General features: G+C 41.2%; 1 protein-coding gene and 1 non-coding gene across 4 annotated transcripts; both read right to left on the bottom strand.

Moving 5' to 3' along the window:
• Positions 1-290: 290 nt before the first annotated feature.
• On the bottom strand, positions 291-23,184 carry NSUN6 (NOP2/Sun RNA methyltransferase 6). 3 transcript variants are annotated; one of them, XM_033165141.1, is made up of 12 exons: positions 23,166-23,184; positions 21,005-21,114; positions 19,239-19,394; positions 18,325-18,404; positions 17,607-17,719; positions 16,310-16,463; positions 15,334-15,415; positions 11,702-11,821; positions 7,916-8,060; positions 7,148-7,296; positions 3,766-3,891; positions 291-780 (listed from the first exon to the last, which is right to left on the bottom strand). In XM_033165141.1, the coding sequence occupies exons 2-12, from the start codon at positions 21,077-21,079 to the stop codon at positions 574-576; spliced, it is 1,407 nt and encodes a 468-aa protein (XP_033021032.1). In that variant the 5' UTR covers positions 21,080-21,114; positions 23,166-23,184; the 3' UTR covers positions 291-573. The 3 variants fall into 3 exon arrangements, with proteins under 3 accessions (XP_033021032.1, XP_033021033.1, XP_033021031.1); XM_033165142.1 differs by lacking the exon at positions 23,166-23,184 and adding an exon at positions 22,221-22,326 and having other exon boundaries at positions 17,607-17,716; XM_033165140.1 differs by lacking the exon at positions 23,166-23,184 and adding an exon at positions 22,221-22,326.
• LOC117056214 lies at positions 3,512-3,618 on the bottom strand. The gene has a single exon (XR_004427708.1). It is a non-coding gene; the product is annotated as a U6 spliceosomal RNA (small nuclear RNA).
• Positions 23,185-23,259: the final 75 nt, after the last annotated feature.

Raw genomic sequence — 23,259 nt, forward strand, 5'->3', positions numbered from 1 at the left:
TAATGTTAGAATGCTGCTAGAAAGTCAAGATACAAGGAAAATCGGATTAGGCCTTGAAAGATATCTGCTTAGAAGACATGGATTAATAATTTAAAGCACTAAGATGTACAATATCACTTAAAGATTAATATTGTTTTGTAAGAAATGACATTTAATAATATAAAATTGTTTTTCAAAATTTGAGAGTTCAGAGAAGGTTTTACAATGTGACAGTGTATTTAATTACTGATAAAATACTTTGAAAGCAGATTTTCTACTGTACATAATTGCAGCTTTTTTCTAAAAAAACAAGACAAACTGAAAAACAAGCATGTTTCTAGAATCAGTGACCTACTGCTAATATAAAACCAAATGGAGCTTTGCAGATTGAAGCTGCCCCTTCCCTCAGACTTGTTTCTCCAACCTGTGGATCTCTCCCAAAGGAAACAGCTGGCAGATTTTGCTGCTGCTATGGCAACTGTGTCGTCAGTCCGTTGGCTTGGCAACATTGCAGCAGCATGAAGGTACAGTTCAGAATGCTCCAAATGTTAACAGAAAGGGTGCTTTTTATGTTGACTTCGAAAGCCATGATTTTCACGGTACTTTTATAAATTTTGCAATAAAAAATCCTATGCAGTCCTTATTTGCCATGCTTATCAAATCTTCGTATCTGAATTCTTGCAGTGAATTAAAATCCATTCCCTGCAAAATTGCTTCAGATGGATCAAACCTCTGCAGCCTTTTCAACTGCTCAGGTGACAGCCCAGCTCCCATCATGCCTTCTCCTCCAATATGGGGCTCCTTTTAGAGAGGAAAATAAAACAAATGGGCTTAATTGCTCTGCAGTTCATTATTTATTTACCCGAAAATGAAAGCCAGTATTCACAAGGGTAAGTGCCTCTAAATCTATCACTGTAGGCACATCCTTGGAGTATTTTTACTGCAATCTAAACTGTCCTGGAGTTTGCCTTGCAACATTCCTCTGGAAATAAGTATATTTGTAGAAAGGCTCAGACTAAGGAGGCAGCAGAATAACACAGGAAAATAATTTGCTCATTATCACCAGTTAACACGGATGAAATTTACACTAACAAAACACCACTTTTTAAAAAACGAACATCATATGCAATCTAATTTATACTTGAGTTGCCATGTTGTGTCAGCAAATCAGTGATGAAAGGCTGAACATGGATGCGCAGGTGTTACAGTACTGAAAATATTGAGATGATCACACTATTTTGCTACCTAAAAGGGGTGGGGCTTTCCCAGGACCCAAGGGCAAGTAAATCCTGATACTACTGACAAGAATTTGTTGAGACTCAAGCTGCAATTGTATGCATACTTACAAGGGAATACCGTAATTTTCGATCCATAAGATGCACTTTTTCCCTCCTAAAAAGTAAGGAGAAATATCTGTGCGTCTTATGGAGCGAATGGTGGTCCCTGGAGCCGAATTGCCAGGGGCCAAAAGAGGATCGTGCTTTTTATTTTACAAAGAGAAAAGGGGGTGTTGAAAGGACCCCGCTCAGCAGCTGATCAGCAAGAGATCGGGAGAGAGATAAGAGTCCCTGGCTCCCTTTCAGCCCCGCCCCCTTGCCCAGGCCTCCATTGTTGAATGTGCTACAAAGGGAGATTGTTTCCCCAGCGACATGTGACTGGCTGATTAGATTATCTGACTGGAAACTGTAGAAAGGCTCCCTTTCCTTAAGAAGCTGTAGAAATGTGAGTTAAACCCCATTAAAACGGGGCTTTTCCTCTTTGCTTTTCCCCCTTTGCAAAAAAAGCTGCACAAATCTGAGCTGGTCCTCAAAAAAACAGGGCTTTTCCCTTTGCAAAAAAAGCTGCACAAATTTGAGCTGATCCTCAAAAAAACAGGGCTTTTAGCGGAGGAAAACCAGAAAAGTATTTTTTTTCCCTTGTTTCCTCCTCTAAAAACAAGGTGCGCCCTATGGTCCGGTGTGCCCTATGGAGCGAAAACTACGGGTAAGTCTCACTGAATTCAGTGGGCCTCACTTCTGAATAGACCTGTGTAGGATTGCACTGTAACAGTGGGTGGAGCTGCACTTAATAATCACTGTTGCATATACTTGTACACCCCAAAAACCTTGCAGGGTGGCCAGGAACAGTCAAAGATGGAAGATCCTTGAGAATGGTCAGCAGCAGATTTCACATAATCAGGCAGATCATATATATAACAGATTTAGGGACCTCGTAAATGGAAATCCTGATTTATGTGTGCTTCTTTTACATGTCTCCTTCCTCAGAGAAATGTGGTAAGACACTTAATGCTGTTAAAGGTTTAACCAAAGAAAGCCTCATACAAAACAGGCCAGTTCATTCTAGTCTTTGCATCTAAGGATGGCATTGAATCACTTTAATACTTTATGCCCTGGAATTTCAAATGTAACATACAACCATAGCAGTGCATCAACATTTTCTGTAGACGTGCAATAAGACAAGCACGATTACAAAAAATACACAAAACCCACTATCAAATTAGAGGCTGTCTCAGCCATTTAATCCTGCAAGATTAAAACCTAATCCCTTTAGCCACTGTTAGTGAAGGTCTGGGAGAAGCGAAGTGCAACTAATTAAACTCCTCAAAGTTACACAATTATCTGATGCCTTCTGAATATACAACTTTCAGAGTTTTGTGTCATATCTGATGCAGTGTTTTAGTAGGCATGTATTGCTAACGTATTAGATACTAACAGTTACATTAGTTAATGATTCCCAAACAGCTGCCAACTCATAAAGCACTGGCACAGCCTGCTGGACCCTGTACAGGGAAGGGCAACAGAGTCATGGAAGCTCATCCACACAGATGTTTCCCCAGCCCTCTCTCCCTGCAGAGTGCCTAGACTCAGATAAGTCAATGCAGGCGTATTCTGTGCCCATCTGCTCCTCCTCCCTGTGTCCTTTGTAGGGGGCAAACAAACAGAGACAGAAAAAAGTTGAGCAGGCCACATGGTGCTGCGGGTTCTGGCCTTCCTGGCAACCTCTACAAGCTCATAGGACTCTGATTCTGTACCTCCACTTCAGCAGGTGTAAAGCACTTGAGATGCAGCTTGCACTAGGATCAGGGAAGTTACCTCACTAGGAAAAGACCTTAACTAAATCACTTTTAGCAAGAGTATTGGGACAGAAATGGGGGCAGGCAATGGCCATTCTTAAGATGGCATGGAAGGCTAAGGTTTGAGGAGAGGTCTCCAATCAAGTCTCTGCTTCCCTGTCTGATGAACCGGAAGTTTTGGGAAGCAATGAGTGGTTTTGTGAGCGTGTCAGGAAGGGTGAGGAAACCTAAAAGTATAAAAGAATCATAGAATTGTGGAGTTGGAAGGGACCATGAGGGTCATCTAGTTCAACTTCCTGCAATGCAGGAATCTTTTGCCCAATGTGATGCTTGAATCCACGACCCTGAGTCACACACTCTACTGACTGAGCAACCCTGAGTACAAAAATGCCAAAGCTTTGGGGCTCCCCCCACCCGCTGTGTATGTTCCAGGTGGAGTGTGTGTATATTGGGGCGTTTCAAAATATGAAACGCTTCATTAATTTCTGTGTCATCCTTTTGCAGGGGCCATGCTGATCTTCACTGTGTCATTTCAATTTCAGTCTATGTGCTGTGGAAGTAGCCACAGCAGAGTGAGCATAGAAAGCTGAGACAAGCTCAGAGTGGCAGCAAGTAGAAGATAGTGTTGTTGTTTTTAACCGTCAGCAAGCATGCAATGTAATATGCTAGTGAGAAAGTTGCAAATTAAAAAAATAACAATAACATGTTCTTACCTGTGACTGAAGCTGAAGGCATGGGAAGGTCTCCAGTGCCCAGGCAACTTGCTCCTCATTTTCAGAAAGCGTAATCGTGCAGGTACTGTATACCAGGATGCCCCCTGGCTTCAGCAGCTGCACTGCCTAAGGAAACAATACTCTCATTTTTAGGATACCAGCATTTTGCAAGCAAACTTACTTTTAGAATGCAGAATGTCCAGATTCATTTTGAAAGGACCAAGGACAACTTCTCATGATGTTGTTTCAAGCTGTCTTTGTGTTGTGAGCCCTGTGTGTGTACCAGTGTGTACTGTCCTCCGCTGCACTACCTCCCCTGTATCCTGCAGACAAATAGTATAGGCAACTAGCCTAGAGTGGCAAGTTAACAAGCAAGGGTCAATCCATGTGGCCAGTACACATGGTTGATAAAAATCTAACAATAAGATCTTACACCTTTGATGTTTTCAGTTCCGCAAAGACACAATATCTTTTAGCAAATATTATCAGAAGGTAAACAAACACTTCCAAAGTTGCCTCTCCTTTAGGAAAAGCAGAATGCATATACAAAAGCTGGCCTTGTTTAAACAAACATTTGAAGGGTTCTAGGACACAACTGAAACTTCCCTTCTTTTTGGCTCAGCAGATTCCAATACACAAGGGAACACAGCTGAATAAATCATGATTGTTGATGTTCCCAACCTCCATCTGAGCACAGCAGTGCTATTAAAGATGTCTTGGGACAAGGCAAATAGGGCATGAAGCCATCTTCCCACTAGATTCGCTAACTTGGTCAATTCAATAGAAATGAATCCCCCTTACTTCTGTCAATACAAGAGCTCAGTATCTGAGATGGATTTCGGTAGCCAGGGTTACACTTTCAGTGGATTTGAAATTTTATCAGTGGTGTCATTCTGTTTGATGTTTGAGGGTGGGGGACTATTCTATGCACGTTTAAGTAATATCATGCCCAAGCCCTACAGATGGGGCAGAGTAGCATGCCAAACAGATAAGTAAACTACCCCCCAGGAATTCTCAAACATCTCTGACTATACTGAAGAAATTATGCACTACCCTTTTTATTTTAAAAGGGAAAGGGTTATAAAAGACATCTCTTAACAACTGAATCTTTACCAACAGAGGTGAATGCCTGTGCTAAATTTAACTAGATCTATTTATGTTTAAAAGATACTGCCTTCTAGCTTTAGAGTTGGCCTTTCTGTATGGTTTGCCTCCACATCACCATAGGCTCTGCCGCCAGGATAACAACAATGTGTAGATTTTTTTTTTAGATAGGGAGCTGGATTTAGCCTTGTTACACATCTATTCCAATGTTGCAATTGGTTCAAGAACAATGGAGCTCAGCGCAACCCCAACCAGCTGAACTTTTGCATGTGCCATGAACTGGCTGAGCTCAAAAAAATATTACCAAGTTCCAACTTCTACAGTGTAACCATGTGCACTTCCCTTGCCTCCCTTGTACTAATAAGACAAGGCTGTGAGCTAACGTGTCAATTCCACACACCCCTTTTTTGCAGAGGGATCATAAGCTTGGAGATATGCAGGCATCCCCAACAATTTATTGTAGAACACTACAGAACTATGAATCACTCCCATTCTCCACCTCCAAGGAACTGGATTGAATTTAAAAGATACATTAAGAAGCTGTCATTTAAAACAACCACAAAAACCACAGAATGGGTTTCAACACAAGATTTAAGTACTTGGAAGGGGCTGGGGCTGGCTAATAAACTGGAGTTCCTTGAAGAAACTTGATGAAGGGAAGCCAGGATTGCAGACTAAGATTATGCAATGGATGGAAGGTTTTCTTTTAATCCAGTATATAAAGACAAAGCAGAGGAAGCTTTTGAGATGCTTTGAATGAGGAGTAGGGCTGTGCAACAAATCGCCATATTGTTGAATACCTGTATTGAAATAACTTTTTGGGAAGTGTCTCAACAAGGCAATATACCGGTGAACAAAAGGTGGAGACTTGACAGCTTCCCAGGAGGTAGCTCAGACGAACACATACTTTACAGGCACCTTGTCTCTTGCTGTGTTTGCTCTCTCCCTCCTTCTTCCTAACCATAAAGCTTCACCGGTATCTTTCCACTTAAAGGTAAAGGTAAACGGACCCCTGACCGTTAGGTCCAGTCGTGTCCGAGTCCGACTCTGGGGTTGCGGTGCTCATCTCGCGTTACTGGCCGAGGGAGCTGGCGTACAGCTTCCGGGTCATGTGGCCAGCATGGCGAACCAGAGCAGCGCACAGAAACACTGTTTACCTTCCTGCCAGAGCGGTACCTATTTATCTACTTGCACTTTTGATGTGCTTTCGAACTGCTAGGTTGGCAGGAGCTGGGACCGAGCAACGGGAGCTCACCCCGTCACGGGGATTCGAACCGCCGACCTTCTGATCAGCAAGCCCTAGGCTCTTAGAGCTCAACTAATTACACAGAGCCTCCTAACAATCCAGGAGAACCCCCCCCCCCACACACACAACTAGACAATCAAAGATCCAGCCCCAAAGTAAACAAAGAACTGGAAAACACTTCTTTCTTCCCTCACACTCCCCCCACTGGTGAAAAAAGACGGGGAGGTTTTTATTTTATTTTCTGGTCGTGTTTAGGGTGGTTCCCCCTAAATAGCTTTCCTCCATATTAAAAAGGGAGAGATTTGTCAGATGAGGGCTTTTGGTGGGGGCCTTCTGTGGAGGGGGAACGGAGGGCAGAATATTTAGCTGGCTTCCTTATGCTGAAATGAAAGGTTGGGGTACTGTGTGAGAATGATGGGGAGGGTGTTTTTCAGTAAGCAGTGCAAGCAACTGTGGGTCTACTCACAAGCAAGCCCTACTGAATTAAATTAAGCTTACTCCCAAGAAAGTAGAAGTTTAGTTGAACTCAGTGGGGCTTATGCATGCATAGATTCCACTCAAACCTCTGAGTGGGGAAGCAGACGCAACTTGACTAATAAATCACTTGAACAACTCTTAAATTAGTTGAAAATATATTAAATATATTATATGGAAGTTATTACATATATTATATGGAAGCTTATTTAATATTTTTATTAAATCCACTACTTCCTTAGATTTTAAGGCCCTCCACCACCGCAGGGAGCCTCAAGGCCCTTGGCTGCTGTGAGGAAACATGGCACACCCTCTGCTCCTCGGGGAAGCCTAGCAAGGCCCTCCACCGCTGCAGATATATATCGTGATATACTGAGATACCATCATATTTAGCTAGTGATATATTGTGATGTTGAAACCAGATATCACTAATGAGGAGCCAGTAATGCATGTAAGAATTCTCAATGAAGCACTGCTTAAAAGCAAGAATGTGTTTGAAGTGATGACCCAAGGGTCAGGTTACTTATTCTTTGGTAGTTTTTATGGCAAAATACATACCACTCTAAAGAGCTTGCGCTGCAAGGGCTGGTAAGAAGTCACTTCCTTTAAAGACCAGGAATACACCATATTTGGTCTCTGCCCCATGCCACTACAGGGAGCATCGAGAAGTATTCTGTCAAATGATTCTGGTAAAAATGGAGGTCCTTCTGCAAAGAGGAACATGATCAGTTAAAAAACCATAGCCAATTTATGTTGCATACTTAACTTTGCTATTGTTTGGGGAAATGTCACAAAAGAATTTATTTAAATAGCATGAACTTGACGTCAGCCTAACACAGCTAAATTGGTATAAACTGCAAATACAGTCATACTGGCCTTGGTTTCAAAGTCTTTATAACTGCTGATAAATCACCATTATGTTTGGATATAGAAAGCAAAATGTCCTTTCCCTCCTACTTTCTGACTGAAAGATCTGAGTCACATTCTGTTGCTGCACATGACAGCTTCCTCCAATTTGTACTGATGTTGAGTGAAGACTGAATTTGTGTGCTGAGACCCCCCCCCCCCCAAAAAACCTGACCTGCCAACGGCTACCTCACTTTCACTTATGAAAGATGCCCCATATTACCAGCCATTTATAAATTATGTGTTTGAGGTCTAAAGGATCTGTGGATAAAATGGCAAGTCATATTAACCAACATCCAAATTACACTAAATCAATAGTAGTCCTAGTCACAACAGGATCTTAAGGATTACCATAAAAATCCTGATCCTCCTCAGAAAACACAGCTACAACAAGAACACCCAAAAGAAAAATGATACTACCTTGCCTATCCTCTCCTTTGCCAATGGCAAGTGCCTTAGTACCATCATGACAAAATGCTTTAATGCAATTCAACTTCAGTAACGCAGCATTTTGCTTTATCTTTTTCACTTTTTCTGCAATCTTGTCCAGGGCAATTACTTCTCCCTGAAAAACATGTTGGAAATCAAAAGGGTAGGAATTTATTACTTATTTGTTTCATAAACTCTTATATACCACTTAATTGTAAAAAAGAAAAAAAAATGGAAAAATGAAAACAAAAAACCCTCAAAGCAGTTTACAAAAAGTTAAAACAGTAACACTGAAAATAACTTCAGAACTACACTTTAAAATATACAAAAGTTAAAATACTATAAAACAGATTAAAATCACCTCAACTTTCTAAGCATCTGAGTGGGCTTGTCTAAAGAGGAATGTTTTTAGCAGGCACTGAGAAGAGTACAGTGAAAGTGCCTGCTTGATACCAACAGGCAGGGAGTTCCAAAGGGTTCTTACAAAAGCTCAATGGGTATTATGTGGCACCTGTCGTAATGCCAATTCCACCAACTGAAGCAGTCAGCTGTTGCCCTGCCAACTCCTATCAGCCCCCACTGGCGTGGGAGATGGTATAGTCCAGCAACATCTAGAGGGCCACAGGTTTCTCATTCTTTCTTTAACCACTGTTCTGCTTGACCAAGCAGTTACCATTCAATCCTCACATTACACATGCAGACTTCTTTGTACAGGAATGGCATATTCCAGGAGAACATTGTATAATGTAGTCAGCTCCAGCCCCTTCCAATTGCTTAAATCTTGCGGTTGTTGCTTTTGTTTTGTTTTTTATAACAGCTTCTTAAGGTATCTTTTAAATAGTACAAACTGCTAACTAAAATGTTTATGGGACATTCTGACTTAGCAAAAATGTGTCCATTAAAACTAAATCAAATTGATGGAAACAAACAACACCACACATAGACACTTTCCAGTAGGAAAATGGTTGTTTCTTTAAAACTTCCAGGCTGTACCTCATGAATGCCTTGTATATGCCAGCAATTTCTCCATAATGAAAAACTGAACAGTTCAGTAAGCAAATATGATTATGTCAAGGAGGCTGTCACATATCACAAATTGCATGGCTCTTCTGTACACAACACATAGCTGGGGCCGTAACAAAGTTTCCCTGCCAAAGAATGCAAAGGTCACAACTGGAAGCACATCATGCTACAGCCCACTTGAACTTCCCAACCTACTTGACATTTTGTAAACAATCCCTTTTCAGTTGAAATATGATTCATCTAAATGCATACTACCTTATTCCAAATTTCTCAAAGGGGTACTTTTTGTTTCATACGTACTAAACTTACTCAAACAGTTTCTTGCAACATAAAATGTCTCATAAATTTTCTATGTACTTAGTAATTTTGCCCTGTTTCCTCCAGCATTTTAGTAGACTACTATAGCTGAATGGCATGCAAAAATACACTAATTTAACATGCAGCCATGCAAAATTCTGCAAAAATGAAATATGGACTTCCATATTTCCTGCTCAGATTCTTAATTTGTTGAATACTGAAAAGTTGAACACTTCAGTGAGCATGATACAAAGTATGTCAAGAAGGCTTCTTTGGGACCCCATGAGAAGCCAAAAGTCAGAGCACAAATATTGTAAAAAGACAGAAAGCAAGCTCCTCTCCTTGAACCCTGTTTCCTTGCACCTCAAGCTAGAACATCTATTTTATTTCATGGTCTGATGAGCAGGCCCACAGTGAGTGTGCCAGGATGTAGCAATCTTAGAGGATATGTAACCCCACCCATAACAGGCCATGCCCCACCCATTCGGTTCAGGGAACCACCCACTAACAGCAGCTTAGTATTGTCTGGATTAAGCTGCGATTTACTGGCTGTCATCCAGCACACTACAAAGGTCAGACATCAGTCTAGTACATCCACTGCCACATCTGCAGATGTAAAAGGGAAATGGAGCTGTGGACCACTGGGACGCCTTCCCTATGTCTGGGCAACAAGCCCTCTGAAATATGGGGGCATTTCACTTTGATTGGGTGCACAAAAAGAGCTGCTCTTCATCTGCTGACTAATGAAGTAAGATGCTGCCCAGGTTCCCTGGGCACACAAAAAAAGTATTACAGGGGTCTCCTCAGCATGGGCCAACTCCAGCTGTGCTGTCTGTGTATCTCCAAAGTATGTTCTAAGTTTGTGGAAAAGTGTAAATCCTGGATATTGAAGAGAATGCTCGCCCAGAATTATGCAGTAAATGATGCAACTATAGGAGCCCCACCTCCTTAGTCTCTAAGGATGTGTGTAATTTGCAGACAGAGGTGATGACCTTTGTCAACAAGGCTAGATGGGTCTATTCTGCTCAAAGAAACAATATAGTCTTCTGAGAAGTTCCTCAGTCCTCTCAGCTGCCCTGAGAGCGCATGGCTAAAGAGCAGCTTATACAGTACATTTCTTGAAATGAAACAAGTAAATCCTGAATCCCAATGAAAAGGGGTGGCCCAACTGTCAGAAACAAAGAGAGATAACTGGAGATGGGGGAAATTGAAGAGGAGAATGAAGGAAAGAGGTTTTGTGCTCCCCAAGTTTAGGAAAGATGGGTGCCTCTAAGAGACCTAAAGTCCCTTGATTCCCTTTGCAGCAGAAATTGTCCCTTTAAATTGGCTCCTGCCAATTTCCAAAAGGAAAGGCACAAGCTGTAAGACTACTCTGTTCAATTTAATAACTCAAAAGTCACAGAATATAATTGCAAAATAATCAAGAAATATTGGGAATGATATATAATGAAATGAAGAAGTTTTTTGTTTGTTTTTTGTCAAAAGTCCAGAAGCTTTTTTATTAGGCAGAAAATCTTCATGTACGCTACAACGGCAGCTAGGATATTGCTATCCCAAAAGTGATGAGATACCAACTAAAGAAGAATGCCAAGACAAACTTAAGGACTACACCGAAATGCCAAATTGACTGAGAGATTAAGAGATAAAGACACTAGAGACTTTAAAAAGGAGTGGGAACCATTTATGATGTATTTACAGAATATGTAAAGTATTTGACTAAACACTTACAAATAATAAACTGAATACAGAAAGGATCTAATTTAGCGAATATAATATTAAAGTATAACCAAAAAGCAGGAGAAATTAATATGCAACAAACCAGAGGAGGAAGTTGAGGGAAAGTCATGGGGGGAGGGGGCTATTTGGGTTTGTGTCTATATTTGAGAAGATGTTATTGTGATGGAAGATAAAAATGTAAAAATTAATAAAAAACTATTTTTTTAAAAGTCACAGACTATAGCAGATCCTGAAGCATTCATCATTAACTCATTATTTGATCTTATTGAAAATGGTGGTCCATAATGCCATGATGACGGTTTGGTTACCCGGCACTTTCATTTGAATCACTTTGCTTTTACATCATGAAAAGTACTGAAGTTTAAAATGAATTTTAAAAACCAAGCTTCTGCACTAAAAATAGCCTGAATTAATTTGTATCCCATTCTTTCTTGCAAGACCTTTCTACTTTTCTTTTTTAATCCATCACATGTCCACCGAAATGAAATCTATTTGTTCGAAATATGTTGTGATAGGTAACCCAGAAAGATTTATCTTTGGTTCAGCAATTCTGCTATGCTGCAAAAATCAGCCAGTAAATCAGCAGTGTATTCAAATATTAATGGTGTGCTACTTTGAGTTATCTGTGGATCTCAGCAAAGGAGTGAAACAAGCCATGCTAATGAAGCACAGGTCAAACTTTCCTCACTGAGACAGAAAATGCTCAGTGACTTCACTTACCTCATCACACATTAATGTTGCAAGATGGGTTGTTTTCCCCCCAGGAGCAGCACACATGTCCAAAATTCTCTGTCCTGGCTGAGGATTTAAAACATGACTCACAACTGAAGAGGGCAAATTCTAGTAAGGGAAGAGGAGAAAAACTAGGTTTGCTTCAAGGATAACCAACACAGGAATATATTACTTAAAACTAATTCTACTGTTTGTTTCTTCCACTAAAAGGCAAAATTGTGCAAGTGTGTGTTCTAATTCTGTAAACAGTGTTCAAAACATTCACAGCATGGTCGATTATAGCAACTATAGACATGAAAAAAGAATACCTATTTTGACAGAAAATTGTGTTTCTTAGAAGCCAATACATTATAATCAACCAAACTGATTGAGGCAGCAATCCTAAACACTTACTAAGGGGGTCATTCCACACTAAATCACCTGATTTTAATACTCAACCGTGCTCTTACATCTCAGATTTTGTTCAGTTTTTTTATTGTGTACATAACCTATAAGATAACCTCAAATTAATTAGATGTTTTGGTCCGAAATTTGGCGCAGGAGAATTTTTCAAAAATTTCAATTTTCGCATGATTTAGGCTAATGCAATTTCTGCGTCAGTTTAAAAAAAACCTCCTGTTCCGCTTACTTTTCAAATTTTGGTCTCTTTCAAAACAAGGTATAAAAATGGTATTAAGTGCAACAGAAAAGGGTCACAGACCAGTGATGTTAGTCATTTTCTACCTTGGTAGGTTCGATAAGCCATAGTGCGCAAACCAAAACTAACACAATGCATGATACTTTTTTTGTAGATGGCTAACCATGAACTTGCTATGTTTTAAAATAAGAAGGGGTATTTTGTGGTTATAATGTATTTTTAAAATTATTTTATTATTCATAAAAACAAAATATGTCTTGGAACCCTTGTCGCACTCGCAGGGGGATGTGGCCATGCGCGGCTTGGAGTCCCGGGCGGACTGCGCATGTCCGCAGCAGCCACAGGACTGCGCATGTGCGGACATGCGCAGCCCCGCCCAGGCTGCTGCAGACATGCACAGTCCGCCCGGGCTGTGCTTTGTAGCGCATGCATCATGACACATACGGTACGGAGCGAGGCCCTGCCCCCGGGGGTGCTGCTTGGCTTGCCGCCCCCGGCAGCCAAGAGGCTAAGTACGCCTCTGCCTGTAGCACAAAACTTACGTTACCTGCTTGGAACAGCATTTCCTCTGGGGCAAGGACAAAGTAAGTCACCAAATCACCAAATGTATAAGACAACATAACGTGTCTAATTTTACATTAATTGTGCGTCTACATTTGTATCCCAAATTGTCCTACAGATTCAGACCATGTATCTTTTAAATGCACTTCACTTTACTGCAAATCGCTTCTTTCACACACACCTACTTATGTCATCCCTTCGAAAACATCAAGACAAGACGCGTTTGCCTGGGAGTATGCCCAAGCAAGTTATACTTCCAAATAGAAATGCACAGGATTGCAAGGCCAATAGATTATAGATTACATATTTAAAGACTGACTGTTATATATGCACAGCTATGTCACATATATAAACACAAACAATTACATCAATTCTCCATTAAAACATATATACAGAAGAAACTGCTGGTGCCTACGGGCAAAAATACATATTACCTAATAACATACATGGTGAAAACATTAATCAATTATATTGGCTTAATGGTACACAACATTAACAACACAGTGTTCATCAATATATATTTTTCCACACTCTCAGTAATCAGGCAGTATCTGTTCCTCAGCTACATGAGCTTACATGTATATGCTGAAGTGTTCTTGCATTATAAATCAATTGGTGAAGCATGGAAAATAGGATACACAGGGGGCCAGTATGACATGATTTGATGACACTTTCAGCCAAATTATGTGTATTGTATATGATTTGACCAGGAGGTATAAAACTCTGTCTGAGATGGTCATCTGTGATCACCTATTCATATACATTCAACTTCTCACCGAATGCTACAAGTGATGAGCATACATGTGTCCCTTAAATCTTCTAGTTAAGACCTAGTGCAAAGCTGCAGTAGAGCAAGCTAACATGCTTTTGCTGCCAAGATGGGAGAAAAGTCAACAAATGTTTTGGAGGAGGAGTCAAACACTGATTTATGTTCTATAGTTGAAATAATACTGGAAATGTGGATGGTGGAAATCTGGAGCCAACAGAGTGCAATGATAGATAAAACAGAATGTAATTTCTTGTTTCATGACAGGTGAAATACACACACCACACACACACACACACACACAGGCCTTTCTTGGGAAATGTAACAAAATCAAACCAAGGTTTCTTAGTGCAGAGCTTTCCTTATTGGAAACAATATATAAATAACAACTTCTGCTTTGGAAGCACTGACCACTTTAGATCAGTGTTTTTCAACCTTTTTGGGCAAAGGCACACTTTTTCATGAAAAAAATCACGAGGCACACCACCATTAGAAAATGTTTAAAAATTTAACTCTGTGCCTATATTGACTATATATAAAGTAATTCTTTTGAATAGGAATCAAATAAACACAAAGAAAGTATTTATAATTACTTTATTATGAAATAGTAAGTAAACAGAAATATGAAAAATTATAAAATACTTTATTCAGTGTGCAACCAGGGCCTGTTTGGCTGAACACAAAGCTGATATTCTGGCTGGAATTTTTCCCACGGCACACCAGGCAACATCTCGCGGCACACTAGTGTGCCGCGGAACAGTGGTTGAAAAACACTGCTTTAGATCAACAAGATGAAGCAACATAGATCTGCAGAGTTGTGTGTCAGCTCAGGGACTGGATTCAAGGCTAATGTTGAACTGAAATCCCCTCCAAACTGTCACTCTGTTCACAACCTGTGAATTTTTTTTTGGGGGGGGGGAAGGGGAACGGGACTTACCAGAGGCATCAATCATGCTCCACACTGTGGACAGGCACCATTTTTCTTCAATGCAAATTCAACTTCTTCCCTAGCAGATGCAAAAGTGAAGCTACAACAGAAAGGGTGGGGGCAGGAACCAATGCTTCCTGACACACACACCCTTTGGTATCTGCTGGGAGGAAGCAGGAGCTGGGACTGTCAACACAATGATATTAGGACCCACTGCCGTCGCACAATCACCACCACCTGGATCATATGAGCATGTGCTAGTGGCATAAAATGTGAGGGAAGTACAATTTTTGTAAAACTTTTGTTCTCTCTAAGCCATTTCAAAGCCAAAACCACTTCTCAAAAAGAAGTTTTGGATCACCTCTTGTTCAGACACATTTGAAGTCCACTATCACCCTATTACATCTAAACTGAACTACAGATGAAGCTGTCCGTATCATTTACCGATATCTTGCCAAAGGCAATCAAAAATAGAATTAGGTAACATTTCATTTCACAGAAGCACAGTGAAAACGGATGCCAGCACAGTCCACGCCTAGCATGTCAGATATAAAATACTTACGGAGCATAAACACATAGGGAAAATCACCATTTTAATTGAATTCCCCCCAAAATAACTTAGTTGCTTAGATGTGAAGTCCAACTGTGTTCAATGGGGCTTAAAATACAATAGAAAGGGTTGTGACCTCAGAATTCAGAAATCTATAGTTATTTTTAATATGACTTACCTGTAAAAACAGATAACTCGACAACATTTTGTCAAATGAAGGACTAAGGTAAATTGGTTCTGTCATTTTTATTCCCATCCCTCTGAAAGGCACAAAGCACACTGGTAAGAAAAAAAAATCCTGATCTGAATTTCTAAAACTGTATTATACTAATAATATTTTAATAAAAGATCCGACACTTCAATATAATATTGGCCAGTAATTAAACAGATTCTGATTCGACTTTCATAAACACAACTGAGAAGGAAAATTGAAAATTTGCAAGATATACTATAAACTCAACATAAACTTCTAACTTTCTCTCTGTGTAAACTTGGTTTAATGTTTAGTTGCCTCTCTTGTATGTGGACTAGTTGTCATCTGATTTCAAAGTTAATGTGGTGGTTCAGTTCTTGGGATAAAAACATAAAGGTGGTCTCAAATTATTGCAGTTATACCCCCTGACTTATGAAGACACAAATTTGCAAGATGACACCACTCAGCGGCTTCATGTGGATGTTAAAGAGAATTGTAGAGTTGGAAGGAACCACAAAGGTCACTTAGTCCAACCCCTTGCAATGCCAGGAAGCTTTCTGCCCAAGGTGGGGCTCGAATCCATGACTCTGAGATTAAGGGTCTCATGCTCTACCAACTGAGCAGTAGCTGTGTTCTATGTTAGAAACTGAGCACTACTAGGAGTTGTTTCTTCTTGATTCCCAATGTATTTCTTATCAATAAAAAATTCAGTGGCATGAGCAAATTTGTATTCTGAAAGTGTGGCCCAGAGAAAAAAACTTTTGAGAAGCACTGCCCTAGACGATGATGGCTGGGAGATGATACTCAACCCCATGCAGTTTCCAGTGTGGAGTGCACAGGGCTTGATCTTTTTACTCATTCTATGGTACTTTATGATATGATCATGGGACATCCAGAAAGTATAACACATACATATTATTTAGAAGCAGATTCTCCAACTTTATTACTATTTCTGACTTACTTCAGTGGGCCACTAGAATTAAAGATTTCATTTCGGCTCAGTTCAGAAATCCCATTTCCGATGAAAACTTTGGTTCCGATAAATTCTTTGGCCCCTCTTTTACACTTCCCTTCAATATCAGAGTATACTGAAACAGTATCTCCCGCTTTCATGACTAAAGGAAAGAAAGGGAGAACATTTCAGATAATATTTTATTTGGCACAAGAACTCACTAGGGACTTCAAGTAGGCCACATACTTGAGCCCCGACTATCTACAAGAATCCGTTCAGGTCAAGAGTAGCTCTGGAACAACTTTAGTAATGGCTATTCCGCATGCATACTTGGCAACTTCTTCTGTAACTTTTTAAAGCATCTAATCTACAAGGAAGAATAGTTAATACTCAAGTTACTAAAGCTTAAGGACCAGAGAGTCTGAGGCAGGGAATGAAATAGACGCAGTGGTAAATGTCTGGTTTCCTGGTGGGGAGATGGCTTGATTTTGTCCTTTCTTACCAAAACCGTAGGACAGGATAACCTGGTTTGTTAGGAAATGCATTTCTTAACAACTTCAAATCAAAGTTTATTGCGTTAGCCAATTGGCCATAGCACATAGAAAAGAATTCAGGCAGAAACCTGCCACAGTTATACAAGATATGTTAGATACATTTGCTAAACAACAGATATAAATCATGGTAGATAAAACAATATATGGTAAAAGCAGTAATAGATCATGTGGCTATGGGTATTTCGGAATCTTTACAAAAGTCCAGGGCTTTTTTCCAGTTTCAGGGCCTGCAAAATATAGATGGCCACACTGCGGGTAACCATGGGGTTGGCGTCCACCAATAAGTATTTCATACAGTCATCTTCCAAGACGATGGACGGGGGAATTAATAGGAAGAGCCTCGGTCTTATTGAGTCATATAAAGAGCAGTGAAAGAAAAAGTGAATAAAGTCCTCTATCTTACCCCTGTTGCACGGACAAAGGCGAAGATCTTTTAAATATTAATTACATAACTTATAAACTTCCTCAACTGGAACATGGCTCTCTCATAGTGCAAATCTGTCAATTTAGTAGTAGCATCTACTCTTTTACAGAAACTTTTTAACAGAAGTTCAGAACAAAGGATGGTTGGGAAATAAGACAATGGCTGCAACTTGCATTCAATCTTACATTCACAAACTACAGTTCGAAACAATCTAGTCTTGGATATTTGAAGAGATATTAACACTTTGAAAGGGTAGCAGCTATCAACTACTAAGTATTATTTTCCATCAGTCTTACAAGATAAGGAAGAGTGGGGGGTGGTTACATACATTTTGAAGCAGATATGATTCCTGGAGCATAGACATGTGCTCCTCGAAGCACCGCATTCCCACACTGTGCACCAACAATAACTTCATTTGTCAACTTTTGTACATCCTTCCTGCTGGCGGCGGGGGAAGGAGAGAGTTAAGAAAAACCAATCAGCACAATTATAGTTCACATCTGCTGTTCTCCGCTGCCTTTCTAATACTACTACTGAAATCCTAACTCCACTTTTCAGGAAGACACACCAATGAATTTGATAGGATTTACCTCCGAGCAGACATGGGGCTTATCGAGACTTCCTTTTGCGGCACAGGTCCATGCTTCAAAGCTCCGTGTCCAAGCACTAGAACAACAACAACAACAAAACCCAAAAAAATCAACCCACTGAATCAGAGCAAATGGCAATACACGGAGAACCCAAATCGCTGCTTGTTCTGATTCAGTGTTATGGAGTGGGTTTTCCTGGGGAAAGCGGCAGTGCTTGGATGTAGGAGTTTTAAACCATGGACCTGTGCCTAGAGAAGGAGGGGCAAAAGGTAAGTGTGGATGAGCCCATGGTTAGGCTTCTGCTGCAAAACATTATCTATTTTACAATGACCAATATGCCAGTTCTAAATATTTGCTCTAGCACATATGTTTTCATGCTCCAGATCAGTCAATGAGCCGTCAGAAGATGAAATACAGATAAACTCCATTAACATTAAAATTCTAAAATACACATACCTGGGCCCAATAACAGGAATAAGTAAGATGTCAGGAAGTTTTGGATGCCGAAGAACCGGAACAGTAAGACTTGTGTACTGCTACGTATGGAAGAAGAAAAAAGTATATTTCTTAGTTTTGGTTAATGAAAAGAACCTGAGTGTTTTATAGCCATTTTATTCATTGACATAATTTATTTGTTATTATTTACTTACTAGGTTTCTTACCATCCTTCAACATGATGTTTCAGGGCAAGTTAAACAATTTAGAACAGTTTTTTAAAATAAAAAAATAAAAAATACACTAATATTTTCATTAGACAGAAATGTTTAAGGTCACAATACATAATGGACTCTCTAATATAGCCATAGTGCTAATGAATCAAGATAGTTACAGCAGTGATGGACTTTACTTCAGAATTCGCAAATGACTGCCAAGTACAGAGTTGTCGTTTTTAGTTACTCTTCCTTATACAGGTATGACCAACCCATCCATTTCTATTATTATTAGTGACTACAGAAAAAGTGTGCTGCCTTGCATCTTCGTTCATGGGTGCACTTAGAAACTGGCACAGAGAAAAAGAAAAACCTGCAGATTGAACGTGAAGGAAATCATGTTTGCATTTCCCCCCTTAATTTGCTGCTTCCCTGCATGAAAAGCTCCCTGCTCATTAAAAGCTGGCACGGCAAGAAAAGCTTTAGCATTGGCTCCATACTAATGTGACTCTGCTCTTGCCATGCATAAGCTATCTCTAAATTCCAAACAAGCAAGCTACTTATTTGGAGAACAGGGGGCACTTGGATCTTCCTAGGCAGGAAAAAATATTACAGCATTTCATGTCCTGCTACACAGATCTACTAATGTGAATCTAAGTTGCACCATGTTTAGTGAATTAACTGATGGCAAGACAAGTAGTAAGGAGATACTACACAGACCTTGTGGATCTCTTCAGAAAGAAGACCTCTTACATCTTCCACAGATGCCAGGTGGGTGTTCACTCGAACAGTTGTGAAAGCTGGTGGATGGGATAAATTATTTAACAGAGATTCATATTTCCTCTCGGCTTCCACTGCACCCAAAGCAGTTAGGAGCTTAAAAAAGAGAAGAAAATACATTAGATCAGCAATAATAGTGGCTTATCCCAGGAGTACAGAATTGTTGACTCAAGGCACAAGCCAGTTAAGCCACAGTATATCAGGTTTGGATAGAATCACACTAAACAATGGTTTAGATAGGCGTGAATAAGTATAGCCTCTTCCCAGGTGTATACACTCTGCCCCCCCCCATTACCCTCCCAAAGTGGTAGGAGTTCAGAAATTTCCACTTTTAACTATGGTTACTGTGGTTAACATTAAATAAACCTGGTTTAACTATGCAAAGTTCAGAAACCATGGCTTGAAGTTTGCTTGTTTAGAACCAACCGGAATTAGTGTTAATCAAAATTTGTGGGTATGCATGGATGACATGAGAGGGATGCAGGTGGCGCTGTGGGTTAAACCACAGAGCCTAGGGCTTGCCAATCAGAAGGTTGGCGGTTCGAATCCCCGCAACGAGATGAGCTCCCGTTGCTCGGTCCCTGCTCCTGCCAACCTAGCAGTTCAAAAGCACGTCAAAGTGCAAGTAGATAAATAGGTACCGCTGCAGCAGGAAGGTAAACGGTGTTTCCGTGCGCTGCTCTGGTTCGCCAGAAGCGGCTCAGTCATGCTGGCCACATGACCCGGAAGCTGTACGCTAGCTCCATCGGCCAATAAAGTGAGATGAGCACCGCAACCCCAGAGTCGTCCGCAACTGGACCTAATGGTCAGGGGTCCCTTTACCTTTATGGATAACATGACAATCTGTGGTTAACCAAAAGCAAAAGCCTCCAAACTCCTCCCCTCTGTCATTTTGGAAGAGGAAAGGGTATGCAAGCCTAGGAGGACACTTGACTTGTTCACATACTGCTTAACAAAAATTAGGCATGATACCTCTTACAGGCTGCATTAGGGTAAGATAGCAATCCTAAACATGTGTACAGGTACTAAGATAAAAGTAAATCCATGTAGGGTTAAGTACACATTCTTAACCAACTGATGAGAAACAGCCTAAATGGGGAAGAATTTAAAGGCTGGGAATAAGCATGTATGGTTATCTTCTGTTTTGTTCGAAAAAGCTATTTTGTTAAGATTGTTACCCACCACGATCTTCTGTGGATGGGATGAATGATTTAAAAAAGCATTTATTGTGAATTTTATTTTATTTTTTGCCAAAAAGATTGACCAAACTTCCCTTTGTGCTGGACTGGGAGGGTGGATTCGGCAGAAGTATACCACCTGCAGAGTGGCATGGAGCTCTCTATCTTCTGTCCACTAATTGTGAAGGAAAATGTAAGTGCCAACAACAGAATCTCTGCCGGTGGACAGTCCTCAAATGAGGAAATCTAGGGAGGGCCTGAGCTGACCTCTGTTAAGCTCCGTCAAACAGTGTGTGTGGGGGGGGGGTCAGGAATCCACCCCAAATCTTTTAACTCGGACATACCAAAATAAGAGAGAAAAGTGTGCCTCATTAAATTTAAATAAATAAAAAACAGCTCTCATCTGAGCAGCTACCTTAGCTGGAACTAAAAGTATTCCTGAAAGCAGCCATCACACACACACACACACAAACACTTGTGTACCTCTTCCAAACATCTCCTTCCTTGGACTCGCTTTACAGTATTTACCTCATCATTTTTAAATGTAGCCCTCAGGTACTCTTCAACCTTTGCCCTCAATGAGATTTTGGGGAAAACAGACATAGTCTTTACTGTCTTCTATTCTTTTTGGAACACATCTGGAGAAAGAAAATCATTTTCACATGAACAAAACCAAACAAATTCAGATTTAAAAGCTTCATTTATAATCTTTTTCTCCTACATTGTCATAGAATATGAAACAAATTTTAAGGCAAGACATAAGTTGACCTTGTCACTTCACCAGCTTTAACATTCAGCCAAACAGTTCCATTCCCAAAGTGTGTGATGGCTTATAGCAGTAATAAACTGCATTTTGTCTCCTATGCATTGCATCTGGTTGTATCATAAATTATGTAATGTAATGATTATTGAAGCAATAATTTAATATTCTATGAGAATGTGTGGTACTAAATAAGCTAAATGGTCCTGTTCAACAGTTAGTATGCAGGGAGCATGAGGAACAAGGCCAAGATTCCAAGCCCATTTTTTAAAATGGCCTGTGCCAATAATCTTATAATTGCATTGCATCCATCTTTTCCCCTCTTGGATTGGCATGGAAATACTCGGGGGGGGGGGGGAGAGACTCGTCCAGGAGTGGGCAGTTACTAATGGCGAACTTCTTCGGCTGTGTCCACGTTTCCATTTACTGTAGCGCACTCGCTGTATTTAAAGTGCTGGGTTTTTCACCTGTGTTCACTTGACATTACCCAAAACTCCTAGACATCCTGCACTTTACTGGGAAATACCGCTGCTCGATTTGCTTAACACAAATTTGAGCCCCTAACTCGCCTCTAGTCGGTGCGAACACCTCTGCAAAACAAGCTTGGCGACATTATAATCCGAATTGAAACGGGGGGGGGGCCTTTGGAGTACATGTTAAATACGGTTCGGGTGTCTACTTCGCCTCACACCCCTTTCCACCCGTTTTAAAAAGGGCGTGTGCGTCCGTGTATCCTCGAGGGAGGCAATTTGCAAAGGGCTCCCCTTTCCCCTCAGGTGCCTAAAAATACAGCCCGCCTCCGTCGCGGCTGCCTCGGACGGTGCGCCATCTGCTGCCGGGCGCGGAGAGCGACCCCGCCGGGGATTAAACACGGGGTGGGACGTGGCTTCCCCTCTTCTCCCGGGGCTGGGGCTGAAGCACCGAGGTGGGTCCCCCACCCCGGGGGCCCTTATGGCTTCCGTCCTCCCGCGCCCCTTTGCCTACCCCAGCGCCCGAGCAGTGCCGCGCCCAGTCCCTGCCTTCGGCCTCCCTCCTACCCTCATCCGGGGAGGCGATAGGAAATGCCGCCCCGTCCTAGCGCAGCCCCGCCTCCCTCTGCTTGGGGAAGGGGGGCACCCCGAGAACACGAAACTGCGGTTCTGTCGGGTTCCTCGGGAGTAAGCTCCGTTCAGGCCAATGGAGCTTTCGCTCCAGAACGTGGGGGGGAGGATGTGGTTTACCAGGCGGGGAGGGTAAACCTATGTCCCCACTGTGGAATTACGTGTGGATCCAGAATCACACATCCAGAATCTCCACAATTACTTACATGGTGAGTGTTAAGACCGTGTTCATGGAAGACAATCTAACGCGGCTACCAGTGATTGCCAGAGAAGATGAATCCTAGGGTAATGGCCCTATGCCACAATCCCATGCACATAGATTGATTATTGTCTACATGTGTACTTAGAAGCAAGTTGCGCTATAAAAACTCAAATGTCTTCCTCCGCAGAATGCAAACTATTAGGACCTAGCAGACTCTATCAAACCTTATTACTACCCTACTGTGGCTTCAGGATCTTTCGGCATGGCTACCTACACCTTTTCTGCATCATCAAATATGCTGACTTCAGAATGCTGAGTTGGGCAGGGGAGTTTACTTGCACAACTGAGCCCTCGTGGAGACTTAAGTAGTTTACAATGCGAACTTAAAAAAATAAAATGAAAATAGCCTTTGACCGCCACTGTTCTCCATGCGAGTATCTTCGCATTTCTATGGTGATACTCCTCTAATAATCTGCATCGAAAGTCAGAAGTGAAAATCGACTTTAAGCCACGGCTTCGCGATATTTGTATCATTCCATATACAGTACAAAAAAACTAACTCCGTGTGGGGGAAAAAAAACCCGGCTGTCCCTGTCAGGAACCCTCCGAAAGAGGGAAACTATTCAACACGGCCGTGGGAAAAGAACGCCTCCCTCAGCCGCTCAACGTCCGGAGCGGAGGATGACGTCACTCTCGCGGCCCCGCCCTGCCCCTTCCTCGT

Source organism: Lacerta agilis, chromosome 12 (assembly GCF_009819535.1).
Source record: "Lacerta agilis isolate rLacAgi1 chromosome 12, rLacAgi1.pri, whole genome shotgun sequence".
Lineage (NCBI taxonomy): Eukaryota > Metazoa > Chordata > Lepidosauria > Squamata > Lacertidae > Lacerta > Lacerta agilis.

Bases quoted from the DNA above. Each gene is read 5' to 3' on its own strand.
- NSUN6 (XM_033165141.1), bottom strand. From the start codon at position 21,079: ATGTCTGTTTTCCCCAAAATCTCATTGAGGGCAAAGGTTGAAGAGTAC. The intron at 3,892-7,147 runs GTATGTATTTTG...TTGTTTCCTTAG, and splicing joins AGCGCAAGCTCTTTAGAGTG to GCAGTGCAGCTGCTGAAGCC. The intron at 781-3,765 runs GTAAGAACATGT...CCTCTCTAAAAG, and splicing joins GCCTTCAGCTTCAGTCACAG to GAGCCCCATATTGGAGGAGA.